Raw genomic sequence first — 13,222 nt, 5'->3', positions numbered from 1 at the left:
CAACGCAGTTTTTTTTTCCATGAAAATTCAATCTTAGGAACAAATGAAAATATTTTCTAGTCCTTAAGTTGATTTTGGAAATGCAAAGCCTTTAAAAGGAGACAGGCACACTGATAGTTTAATCAAGTAGCTATTTGCTTGCTATTTTTTACTTGGCCAAAAAAAAAAAAACTTTAAAAATAGCTTTTCCTTTTGGTTCGTTCAGTCTTCCTTGCCCCCTTACCTAAAGCAAAAAATAGATCAGAAACATAAAAATTTCAATATGGCGGAGGGGGGCACAGGACCGCAGGCAGGGGTCCTGGAGCCAGAGGGCCAATTCCTATACCCTCAGCAGCATGGCATCGTGTGCTGAACCCTCTGAGCCCTCTGCCCCCGCCTCCTGCCAGGGTCCCACTGCTTGAGGACTTCGAGGTGCTGGATGGGGTCGAGAATGCAGAGGGCAAGGAGGGAGAGGAGGAGGAAGATGACCTTAGAGAGCTGCCACTGCTGGAGGACGTGGGACAGCCCCTGGTGGAAGAGACTGAACAGCCCAGGACCTTGGCCCGAGAGTTCCTCACTGCCATGGAGCCTAAGCCTGCCCCGTCCCCGGCCCCTGAAGAGTGGCCAGACATAACCAGCTGTTGAGGAAGAAGACGCTTGTCCCAGGGCCACCGGGTTTGAGCTGCCCAGTCAAGGGCCAGGTGGTCATCGTGCATTTGCAGACATCACGAGAGAATGGCATGTGGGTGCAGGAGGAGCCGGAGCTAGTGTTCACCCTGAGCGTCTGTGAGGTCATCCAGGCCCTGGATCTCAGTGTCTAACTCATGGACGTGGGGGAGACAGCTATGGTCACTGCTGACTGCATGTACTGCTACAGCCCCCGGGACAGGAGCCCATACATCCCCCACACGCGGCCCTGTGCCTGGAGGTGACCTCGAAGATGGCTGTGGACTGGCCTGACCTGGAGATGCTCATAGGGCAGGAGCGCGTGGCCTTGGCCAACCGGAAGTGGGAGTGCAGCAGTGCCCACTACCAGTGGGCAGACTTCGTCCTGGCCACCAACTCCTATGACCTTGCCATCAAGACTGTCACCTCCAGCGCCAAAGTGGACATGACGTTCGAGGAGGAGAAGCAGCTCCTGCAGTTGAGGGCGAGGTGTCTGAACAACCTGGTGGCCTCACAGGTGAAGCTCGACCACTACTGTGCAGCCCTGTGCTCCTGCAACCTCGTTGGAGCACCATCTGGACAACATCAAGGCTGTCTTCCGCAAGGGCAAGATACTGCCCCAGCAGGATGAGTACAGTGAGGCCATCCCTATCCTGAGGGCGGTCCTGAAGCTGGAACCTTCCAACAAGACTATCCACGCAGAGCTCTCGAAGCTGGTGAAGAAGCACGCAGCACAGCGGAGCATGGAGACTGCTCTGTACTAGAAAATACTGGGCAACCCCAGCCGTGCCCCAGCAAGGGTCCCTGGTCCAGCCCATGGAAGTGGCTGTTTGGGGCGACTGCTGTTGCCTTGGAGGGTGTGGCACTTTCTGTGGTAATTCCTGCCAGAAACTGACCGCCCAGGTGGCCACCACCCCGTCTGCACACCATGGACCCTGCCCTGCGCTCCCTAACTCCCCCAGGCTCCCTGTCCACTGCCCTCCCTGGTCCAGCCGCCTCCTCCGAGTTGGAGGCAGCAAGGATTGGGGGTTGTGCAGCCCAGCCAGTAGGAGGGACTGAGGCCCTCTAGGAGGAATGCTCAGAGCAAGGGGGCCCTCATTCCTTCAGACCCAGTTTCCCCCCCACTCCCCTTCTCCCGCTGGGCTAGGTCTCCGCTGGGGCAGGCCTCAACTTCTCCTCAACAGGCTTGGGGGCAGCCCCTGCTGCCTTGCCTGCCCCACGCTGTCTAGGCTGCTTTCCCACCACAGTGAAATAAAGCCTCCTACCCTGCAAACAAACAAACAAAAAATTCAGTATGGCCTAAGAGGTTCTCTGGGCTTTGAATCCAAATTAAGCTCAGGCAAATTAGTACTTGGAAAAATAATTTTTAACTTGTCATTCATTCATTAATATGGTTAGGCTAACTTCACAAATAGTTTGTATATTCATTCAAGATTAGTAAATTTTTATTTTCTTCACTCTTTAGTTCCAGATTTTATAGGACTCTCTTAGTGCTTTTCTCTGGGGTCACATCTTCCTTTTAATCACAGTCCTCTTGCGTTATATCTCTGGAGACTACTCAAAGAGATGAGGCATATTGGTTGGATTAACTCTGCAGCATACTATTGTACATATTCCTAAGGAAGCTGTATTTCAAGGAAAAGATGTACTGGGGACTATTGGGGACTACATAAATCTTATTTCATCAAGAATATTAGAGTGGAGCTTTCTGTTTGTGGCTTTTCAAAGGCTCTCCTCCTCTCTTGGCAGAGGTGCTGCTTTGTGTAATTTGTGCTGCTGTTTTCTTTATTTGCTCATCCTGACTTTCCCATGAGAATTATTTCCCTTCATACTGTTTTTTAATGGAAGAAAGTTAGGAGTAAGCTTTTGAAAGCTAACCTTTTGTAAATACCACTCAAAATAGAATTAGTGTTGGATCCAGAAATAAGATTATATAGGTATATTAAGTTCTGCTTTTTTACTCAAAATGTTTTATGCTGTGCCAGTATTGTACCTTTCTTGTGCTTTACTTCCTTTTATTTTACAGGAGAGAGAAAACAAAAGCTATATTAGTTCACTAGCACCCCGGAAGCTCAACAGCACAAGTGATATTGAAGAAAAGGAGAACAGGTAATCCTAAAACCAGCCAAAAGATGGTCCTCGTCCTCTTAGGTCTGCTGGACATAGTCATCTCCTGGGCATAACTCTTCTGCATTTTTCCCTCAGATTTCCTTACCACGTTATGAATTGTTTGTTCCTTCTGCTTAGAACACCTCAACTCTTATATCCTTGCTTTGCTAGTTCTTTATTCTTCAAATTCTAACTCCAGCTTAGACATTACCTTCTTTAGGAAGTCTTCCCTGATTTTTCCACACATGCATTAGTTTTAGCCCACCAGCAGGCTCTATAAAGGTAGGGTCTGTGTCTGTCTGGTTTCTCAAGGACCCCTAGTTCCTAGCACAGTGCCTAACACATAGTGAACACTAAAATAATGTTATTTAATTAAATTGACCAACTTCTAATTTGTCAGAAGATAAAATTAAAGTCGTCCTAATTAGTTAAATATAGGGATTTTGAAGTATTGCTGCATCTCGGGGCAAAATGTGATCTCAAACCTTAGCAGCATTGGCATCACCTGGGTACATTTTATTTTTCTTAAAAAAAATTTTTTTTTAATAGAAGCAGGGTTTTGCTATGTTTCCCAGGGTGGTCTCAAACTCCAGGCCTCGAGTGGTCCTCCTGACTTGCCCTTCCAAAGCACTGGGATTGTAGGTGTGAGCCACTGCTCCTGGCCCGGGTTCATGTTAGGACTCCAGAATCTCAGGCCCTACTCCAGATCTACTGAATTAGAATCTGCATTCTAATGAAATTCCCTAGGTGATTCAAATATTAATACACATTAAAGTTTGAGAAGGATTGTGCTAGAGAATCTTGTGAAGCATGGAAACCCATAGGTTTTGCAACAAAGACCCTGAGTTATCAATTGTGGATCAAAAATCCTAGTACAGCACTTTCCTGGATACCTTTTCATTTATAATGCTAAAGAGGCTTCCAGCAAGTCTTCCTTCCCCTTCCCCTTCTGTAATAACCTTTTTTTCTCAGTAACTTCTTCATCTTCCCCCATCATTTCCTTCTCTGCTTAACTTAAAAGCCACCTACTACTAAGACTAATTTTTCTTTTTCTTTTTTTTTTGAGACAGTGTCTCACTCTGTCGCCCAGGCTGGAGTGCAGTGGCACGATCTTGGCTAATTGTAGCCTCTGCCTTCTGGGTTCAAGCGATTCTTGTGCCTCAGCCTCTCGAGTATAGGCATGTGCCACCATGCCTGGCTAATTTTTTTGTATTTTTAGTAGAGATGGGGTTTCGCCATGTTGGCCAGGCTGGTCTTGAACTCCTGACCTGAAGTGATCTGCCTGCCTTGGCTTCCCAAAGTGCTGGAATTATAGATGTGAGTCACTATGCCCAGCTGCAAAGCAGTTTTTAAGTGAAGATCAAAAGTGACTTCTTATTACAAAAGAGTTAGAGACCTTTGACATGAGGAATTTGGTACCTGTTGAAATTAATTGGTTCAAAGTTGATGAAAGAAAGCAGGCAGTAATACTTCTCTTCTGTACAGAAAACAGGTATATAAAACAGAATCACCTGAAGAATGTGTCTATTAGCCATGTTATAGTTTGCCTGTTTGGCTCTTCTCTCTCTGTTTGCATTGTATCATGGACAAAAACTGGTGGTAGGAATCAGTGTTTTGTTTTCCTTTCATGCTTCTACAGAGAATCAGCTGTTAATCTAGTGAGGAGTGGCTCCTATACCCGGCAGCTATGGAGGGACGAAGCAAAGGGAAATGAAACCCCACAGACAATTGCCCCCTCCACCTATGTATCAACCTACTTGAAAAGGTACCAGGCTCAAAGGGGGTGGGAGATGTTCCTTTCACTCTAGCCATGGGAATATGGGTAAGGATTGCATGCCTTTTTATGTCCAATTAACACCACAGAAATGAATCAAAATGAATTACTTTCAGGTTTCTTAGAATTAACATCTTGAATAATTTAAAATTAAAATTAATTTATTCTCTTAATAATTGAATTAAAGTAAGCTAATTTCAGATTCTCACTACTGGCTTCATACTTCATCCTCTCCATTCTATTAAAATTTTCATTCAGAAGTGGCTTTCAGTAATGTCTGGGCAAGACTGAATTTAAGTTATCCTTGTCCAGTAGCTGGTTCTCCTTATTCTGAAACAGAGTAGTTCTCATCCCATGTGCTATTTTTGGGGGGAGAAAGGGAGGGATACTATAAAGTGGGGAGGGATGGGAAATGGGGACAGTTTTCTATTGCATTAAAGAAGTTTCATACTGAAGCCTGTTAATTTAGGGACTTGAGTTGTTTTTTTTCTTATGACTTTAATGGCCCTCAGATCCATCAAGATGTGAAACTCGCAAGTTTGGTGCAGAGAAGGTACATGGGTTTCCTTCTTTTCTCATCTGTATTCCCTTTCTGCAATTATTTTCTTTGCCACATACTAGCCAACAAACCAAGCACCTTTGCCAGAGCCATTAAGCTACAAAAATACTTAATATTTTAATTTGAACTTTGCTGCTAATGTGGAAGAATCTGTTTTTTATTGCTTACTTTGAATTCTTTCTTCAATTCCACTAAACCCCTCCCACTATCTCCTCATACCATAGCCTTCATCACTGGGTTTTTTTAGATGATTGGTTGGCCACCTTAGAAACAGGCCCTGGCCATAGACTAGATGAGCACATTAACTCTTTGTAATCAACACTTATTTCCACTTGACAGAAAAACTTGTCAACTAGTTATTGTTGAAACATGGGAAATAGCTAGAAAACAGTCATTGTTGCCTTTTAATGTTCTTCAGTTCTGTAGATACATTCTATAAGAAAGGGCTCAACTTGGGAAGTATGAAAGTTTGATGGACTCACTGATGCTTTATTACACAAAAGAGGTGTTTCTTGCTCTATGAGGCTATCACCTATTTGTCTTAATGGCTAAGGCCTTGGTCTTCCTGGATGCATTATTATTCCTTATAGTTGAATCCAAGATCAAGAAAACTTTTCTGAGAAAATAATGTTCTAGATCAAGGGAAGGGAGAAAGCTGCCATTTAATTTCCAGGCATGGAGTTATTCTGTGGTGAGGTTGTTGATTTTTGTGATCCAAATAATCAGCAAATGGGTTGAGAGGTATTTGGTTTGATAGATGTAGTTTGGCAAACTTATGGTGAACAGTGAAGGGACAGGCTGCCTCTATTTAGGATCAAAAGCATGCTTAATGATGTGAGCACTTTTCGAGGAAAAGATGTACAACTTGCTTCATATCTTGAATTTCCAAAGCTCTTCTCCTGTAACCCTAAAGCATTTTTTGATTTTGTAAAAGCCGATCTTATGATTTTTAAAAGGAAAGAATCTTATGCCATCACCATTTAAAAGAGCAAGTGTAAGGAGAAATTTGTCATTTCCTAGCTATGCCAAACCTTCATATACATTCCATTTTCTAGTTCATCTCTTGTGTATAGGCAGAAATTCCTTTCATATAGCCCATATTAAAATACCTCTTTTCCAAGGAAGGCTTTATAGCTTTTTTTTTTTTTTTTGTTATCTCCTCAAGTGTCTCATTTCTATTATAGTCAAGAAGTATTTTTGAAATTTGAACCCAAATAATTTTTTCCTGCAATTGAGATAGTTCTTACCTGTCTTCAATTGAAACAAATAAAAGTTGCCCTTTATTGCTCATATAGTATTACTTTCTAGACTTAAAACTTTAAATCCTCCCAGAGGCAATTTTGCTTTAGGCTGAATAACTGCAGTTCTCAAAGTCACTTTTTTTCACAGAGCTTCTTTACCCTTTTCCACTTTTAAATTTTAAATCTCTGCTCCACAACCTCTCCAAATTCTCTGGTCTTGCTTTTGCTTTTGCAGTGCTAATTCTGTATCAGGTAGACATTTGGGGTTGCATGATTATTTGCATTGAGTTTGTTGGGAATTATTTTCTTCTAATAAAATTATCCTATTTCCTATTATTACCTTTCTTAGCCTCTCCTCTTATCATATATTCTACTTTCCTGCTTTCCCTCATTCAGTATCATCTCTCTTCCTCCACGTTCCTTCACTCTTTTGGATGACTGACCAAAAAGACCATCCTTCAAAGAGTGATGATTCCTTCATTCTTTTGGATGATTGCCTGCTTGCTGCCAGTGACTCAGCTCTAACTGGAGTTGATCACTTCACTTCCCAGTTGTCATACCCTTTCTTTGGTCTATATTCATTTCAAGTGCACAATCTGGGTGGGAAGGTGGTGCTGGGAAATGGTGGGTGAGCAGCATGTCCTGAAGAAAGTGACTGTGTGCTGTTTTGCAGTGCTTCATTTGGTAGAAGTAGTGACCCCACAAGTCCCTACATTTCAGCCAATCGCAATTCATCTCCTGCTACCTCACCCATTACCATTGGTTCATCTACCTCTCAGGGCAGCCAGTGGCAACCTGCCTCTTCTTGCCCTGCACCAATCAGTGCAAACACTACTGCATCTGTACATCATGGCAGGTAAGGCTTCTTGGAGCCATTTGAGTTGCATTCATCAAAGTTAATGGCTCTGAAAACAGATACGAAATTTGAACCAAAGAGACTTTGTCACTATAAAAGCAAGTTAGAATTCCTGAGAAAATGTCTGAATTTAATGAAGATGCTTTTGCTTTGACTTGTATTAACCAGTCAACAGTTGCATATTGATTAATCAAAGGGTATGTATAATTGTACTTGGTGTTTGGACATCAGCTTAATATGACTGATTTCATCTCTCAACAACCTTACCAGTTGTGATTACAATTTAAGGGTCATACTATTGTGCTAAATTAAATATTGAAAATATTTTCATATTTTACTTCTATTAATTTTCCAGTAATTATAATAGGAATCTCTTGTATTTAGTCTTTTAAATGGCATGCAAACCCAAAGCAGAAAGAACGCTAACTCATTTTCCAAAAGCCTGTGATAGCCTTCTGAAAACTCCTAGCCAACGAGAGTATTTTGCTGGAAACATTGTGAGAAGGGACAGATTTGTGTTTGTCTAAACTGTGTTCTGGGAGCAGTATCTTCTTGGTTTCTAGTTCAGCTAAGGGATAACATGGTAGAGTGTTATTGTGAAAGTACGTTAGGACTTTAGCTGTAATTTTAACTGTGGCTTTTAATCCTTTATGTGTGGTGGCAAAGGGTCTCTTTTTTTGGGTCTGTGTCTACAACTGACAAAGAAAATGAAAAAAATCTTAATGATGGTGTTGGTGCAGGAACGCCAATGATGGTGCTTGATTGATATTTGTCAGTTTACTAGATTTCTTTCCCTAAAATAAGTGGTGATCATTAATTCAGCCAGGAGGTAAGGGTTTATGGTGGATTATTAATAATAATACTGTGTAATTATGGGTAAATCTATTAGGTCCTTATAATAATCCATTTGCATAGACATGTTAACTATTATCACCATAGATGAAGAAACAAACATAGAGAGGTTATTATTACTATATTATATTACTATATATATATATGTATTTTTTTTTTTTTTTGAGATGGAGTCTCTCTCTGTCACTCAAGCTGGAGTGCAGTGGTGCAATTTTAGCTCACTGCAACCTTCACCTCCCAGGCTTGAGCTATTCTCCTGCCTCAGCCTCCCAAGTAGCTGGAACTACAGGTGCATGCCACCACACCCGGCTAATTTTTTGTATTTTTAGTAGAGATGGGGTTGCACCATGTTAGCCAGAATGAGGATGATCTTGATCTCCTGACCTCATGATCCGCCTGCCTTGGCCTCCCAAAGTGCTAGGATTACAGGTGTGAGCCACTGTGCCTGGCCATATTACTATATTTTACATATATAATATTACATATTGTATAGTAATACTATATTGCTATTACTATAACTATGAAGAGCTGCAACTGAGAGAAAATAATTACAACTGCAATTTGTTGGACCCCATTATGTGACAGGCATTTGGTTAGGTATTATATTGGGATTTAGTTTGCTTACATGTGACAATAAATGTAAGTAGTAGTGGCTTAAATAAGATAAAGTTTTTTTTTCTTGCACTTAAGAAAGTCTAGAAATATGCAAAGCTGGCTCAGTAGCTCCACAGTCATTAAAGGATCCAGGTTCTCTCTTCTCCACAGTTCTTGCGTCATGGCTGCCATTTCCATGGGTGGCTTCGTGGTCCAGAATAACTGCTGTAGCTCTAGCTATCATGGCTGTACTCTACGGAAGAAGAAGGAGGAAAGAGGGAAACAGACAAAGAAAGAATGCCTCTGAACTGAGAGTTTTCCCAGAAGTACTAGTTGTCTGCATATGTCTTATTGGGTACCTCTAGTGGCCAGGAGACTTTGAGAAGTGTGTACTTTAACTAGGTATATTGCTGCTGTCAATAACATAGGGATTCAGTTCATAAAGAAGAAAGTGACAATGGATATGGGTTAGACAACTAGCTGTCTCATGCATACATATATCATCTATTCTCTTATAATGAGCCCCCTATTATATAAAGTATTATTTTATAGATGAGGAAACTCGGACCGAAAGGTTAATCATCTGCCCAAGGTCACACAGCCAGTGAGGAACTGAGGTGGGATTTGAACCCAGATTTGTACATTTCAAAGCTCTTATCTATTTTGTCACTGTTTGTTTCTGCTGAGTTTATATTTTATTCTGGGTACTATTTTAGGTGTCCTGCAGACATTATTTTATTTAATCATTAGAAGAACCCTGTATTTTAAGGTGCCACTATCTCTATTTTATCAATGAAGAAGAGATCAGAGAGTCTATATTTAAGCAAATGTTGTGTTTCCAAAGCCCATGTTTATTCTACCCCATTGCATATCCTCTGATCTCTGCTCTAGGGCTGTGCTTATTCTAACAATCTACTTGTAAAATTACACTGCATTTCAAAATAATAGTAAAAGTTCTATTATGTAATTTAATAAAATAAAATCCTTGGCATTTCAACAGCATAAGAAATTACAGTGAGACCAAAACATGTTATTAACCTAAAAAGAACTTCAAGTAAGGTTTGGTTAAGTGTAATTTTTTATAGCTGTGTGTCTAGCTAATTTTATTAGTACTTCCTATAGATTCTTATCTTGTAAGTCTGAGGAATTTTTTGCCTTTTCTTTTTTTATTAAAAAATGACTATAAAATTTCACCTTTTTTTGTAGTCATTAATTGCTTCTGGAGAATTAGCATGTGTTTTTTAGATATTACTTCTATCTTTTAAAATAGTCTGCTTTTCTGTTTTATCTAGGTACCATATTTATTTTTTTATATTTTTATTATTTTTTTCAAGCTTGTAATGTGATTATTTGGAAGTAAGCTTAGAGCTACCTGTGAACATTTCTGCTAATAATTGTGAGTAGGTGAAAAAAATAGATTTTTAATATTTGTGCTTTTCATTGCTTTCTCCATCTCTGTATCAGTTGTGGACCTCTGTTACCCCAGCAACAGCTGTGATATCACAAATGATAGCTTTTTGGGTGGAGAGCCAATGGTTGCTCTCAACTCTTTGTTAAGAAACAAAGATCTTGTTTTCATGTAAATGAGTTTAATTATACAGCTTGCTGTTGAAAAGTCTGTAGTTAAGGATACTTATAGAATCTGGTTTGGTTTTTATTTCAATTCTCATTTCTGCAGTTATGAATATAGACAGGCATTTGGTTAAATGGAAAGAGAGAGCAGTTACTGAACTAGGTGAGGGAGAACTAAGCACACTGAGCTGTAGTATCAGTTGTCTCTGGATAATCCAAGAAGATGGTCATCAAATCTAGGCTGAGGACTACCACAAAGACTCCCACTGCCAAGAATTAAGGAACAGGTAGAGACTAATATCGTAAGTGACTTTAATGTTTTTTTCTTGTGTAGAGAGGCCCTGTCTCTGTGTGCATGTGTGGAGACCAGATGTTACTGGGGAGTCATTTAAAACACTATTGCATATGTCACTATCTTGCCTTGTGCCATAGCTAATGATTTTTGTTAAAACGAAATCTCAGGCACACACATACACATACAAGTCTCATAAAATGTAACTCCTCAGGCAAAGGATGTCAGACTAAACGTGTAATTATACTATTCCAAACTGTAAGAGCTCAAAATTAAAAATCCAACAAACAACATCAGAGCAAGATTTCCTAGATGAACCGCTCTTTAATCCTTCTGTCTCTGTGCCAGTGCTTTGTTGTATAGCATGCCTAACCATTTCCTTTCTGCTTGTATCTTTTTTTATTTCAGGACTCCTCACAAATCCCAGGCTGACTCGACAGCAGAGAAAACAGCAGACAGTGTCTCTTCTAGCACCCCGCTCTGTGTGATCACCAATCGCCCTCTGCCTAGCACTGCCAATGGGGTTACAGCTACTCCTGTACTCTCCATTACTGGAACAGATTCCTCTGTGGAAGCCAGGGAGAAGAGGAGGTATGTTGAGTTACTGATTTCATTTGTGGGGCTCTGCTTTGAGGTACAAGATAAAGGAATGGGCATAAAGTGCTTTTCCCAATTTCAAATACATTTATGAAAATTTATCTTTTTTTTTTGAGATGGAGCCTTGCTCTGTCACCCAACCTGGAGTGCAGTGACACCATCTCGGCTCACTGCAACCTCCTCCTCCTGGGTTCAAGCGATTCTCCTGCCTCAGCCTCCCGAGTAGCTGGGACTACAGGCGTGTGTCACCATGCCCGGCTAATTTTTTTGTCTTTTTAGTAGAGACGGGGTTTCACCATATTAGCCAGGATGGTCTCGATCTCCTGACCTCATGATCCATCTACCTCGGCCTCTCAAAGTGTTGGGATTACAGGGCTGAGCCACTGTGCCCAGCCTGAAAATATATCTTTAAATTATTGTTCTGTCTTTTGCCTCTGAGCAGTCAGTTTTTGGTGACTCAATTATTTATGATTATTTAGCATAGACACTTATGCCGTTATGGATTTAGGCATATCTTTTTTCTGTTTGTCTTGTGATAGAGACAATTGTTAGGCATTATTTCACCATTTTGTAATGGAGAACCTGTGAAGCACAGAGAAGGGTCTTTTGTTTTGTTATGGGTAGTCTGTGTTGACTTCTCTGGCAGCAAAGAAAGGGAGCAGTATGACACAAGGCTTAAAGAAATAGAACTAGGATATAAACTTTTGATTACTTTGAGAAGAATACCAGAAAAAGAAATGAATAGTATGTGATGATATGGTAGAAGAATAGTGACTAGGTATTCTGTAATTTCCTTAGAGAGAAGTTGAGAGAACATTGTGAATTGACATAAAAGATATTTAAGGTAGAAGCTAACAAAAACTTTTTGATTGCCAGCATTAAGAGAAACCTTGGAAAATGTGACCAAGCAAGAATGGGCCATTTTCTCCTACTCGAGGAAGTATTAAAAATAGAATGTACCGCATTTGGGAGGTTCAAATGTACTTAAAGACTAAGGCTATAATTATCCCTTGTTAAGATTAGACCAGGTGAAATCTTATCAAAATTTAGATTTTAGTTTGACTTCATATTTGAATATCCAAAGGAAGGAGCTTTTATATTTGTGTGTATTTAGAGACTGTCTTTTCTCCAATGTATGTTCTTGGCACCTTTGTCAAAAATGAGTTCACTGTAGATGTATGGATTTATTTCCGAGTTCTCTACTCTGTGCTATTGGTCTGTGTGTCTGTTTTTATGTCAGAACTATGCTGTTTTGGTTATAATAGCTTTGTGGTATAATTTGAAGTCAGGTAATGTTATTCCAGTTTTGTTCTTTTTGCTTAGGGTGGCTTTGCTATTCTGGGTCTTTTATAGTTCCATATGAATTTTAGGATTGTTTTTTCTGTTTCTGTGAAGAATAGCATTGATATTTTGATAGGGATTACATTGAATCTGTAGATTGCTTTGGGTAGTATGGACGTTTTAACAATATTGATTCTTCCAGTCCATGAATATGGAATATCTTTATTTGTGTGCTATTTAATTTCTTACACCCATGTTTTATAGTTTTCATTGTAAAGATCTTTTAGTTCTTTGATTAATTCCTAGATATTTTGTTTTATTTGTAACTATTGCAAATGGGTTTACTTTCTTGATTTCTTTTTCAGATTGTTCACTCTTGGCAAATAAAAATGCTACTGACTTTTGTATGTTGATTTTAAATTCTGCAACTTTATTGAATTTTTCAGTTCTAATAGTTTTTTTGGTGGAGTCTTTAGGTTTTTCCAAATATAAGATTGTATATCTGCAAACAAGGATAATTTGACTTCTTCCTTTCCAATTTGGATGTCATGTATTACTCTCTCTCTTTTCTTTTCTTTTTTTTTTTTTTTTTTTAATAGAGATGGGGTCTCACTGTGTTTCCCAAGCTGGTCTCAAACTCCTGGACTCAAGACATTTTCCCACCTCTGCCTTCCGAAATGCTAGAATTACAGGCCTGAGCCACTGTGCCCAACCTATTACTTTCTCTTGTCTGATTGCTCTAAGTAGGACTTCAGCACTATATTGAATAACAGTGGTTGAAAGTGGACATCCTTGTCTTGTTTCAGATCTTAGAGGAAAGGCTTTCTGTTTTTCCCCATTCAGTATGATA

The 13,222-nt window shown here is 40.0% G+C and overlaps 1 protein-coding gene and 1 pseudogene across 10 annotated transcripts in view; both read left to right on the top strand.

Annotated features, from left to right (window-relative positions):
* Positions 1–13,222, top strand: part of PPP1R12B (protein phosphatase 1 regulatory subunit 12B) — a 237,000-nt gene that overhangs the window by 91,200 nt on the left and 132,578 nt on the right. For 6 of the 10 annotated variants that reach the window (XR_012091213.1, XR_496491.3, XR_496490.3 and 3 more), the window contains exons 11-14: positions 2,672–2,754; positions 4,394–4,519; positions 7,002–7,184; positions 10,903–11,085. Coding sequence is in view for 6 of the 10 variants with exons in the window: in XM_037985736.2 (XP_037841664.2) it covers positions 2,672–2,754; positions 4,394–4,519; positions 7,002–7,184; positions 10,903–11,085 (575 nt within the window). In the remaining 4 variants the exon portion in view is untranslated. Of the gene's footprint in view, positions 1–2,671; positions 2,755–4,393; positions 4,520–5,040; positions 5,082–7,001; positions 7,185–10,902; positions 11,086–13,222 lie in introns of those variants that run through there. The other 4 variants (XM_007988927.3, XM_007988926.3, XM_073011633.1 and 1 more) reach the window with 3 other exon arrangements.
* On the top strand, positions 37–2,663 carry LOC103230308 (peptidyl-prolyl cis-trans isomerase FKBP8 pseudogene; annotated as a pseudogene).

This window comes from Chlorocebus sabaeus, chromosome 25, assembly GCF_047675955.1.
Source record: "Chlorocebus sabaeus isolate Y175 chromosome 25, mChlSab1.0.hap1, whole genome shotgun sequence".
Taxonomy (NCBI): domain Eukaryota; kingdom Metazoa; phylum Chordata; class Mammalia; order Primates; family Cercopithecidae; genus Chlorocebus; species Chlorocebus sabaeus.
Note: the sequence above shows the minus strand (reverse complement) of the source record. Positions and strands in the feature narration are given on the sequence as shown.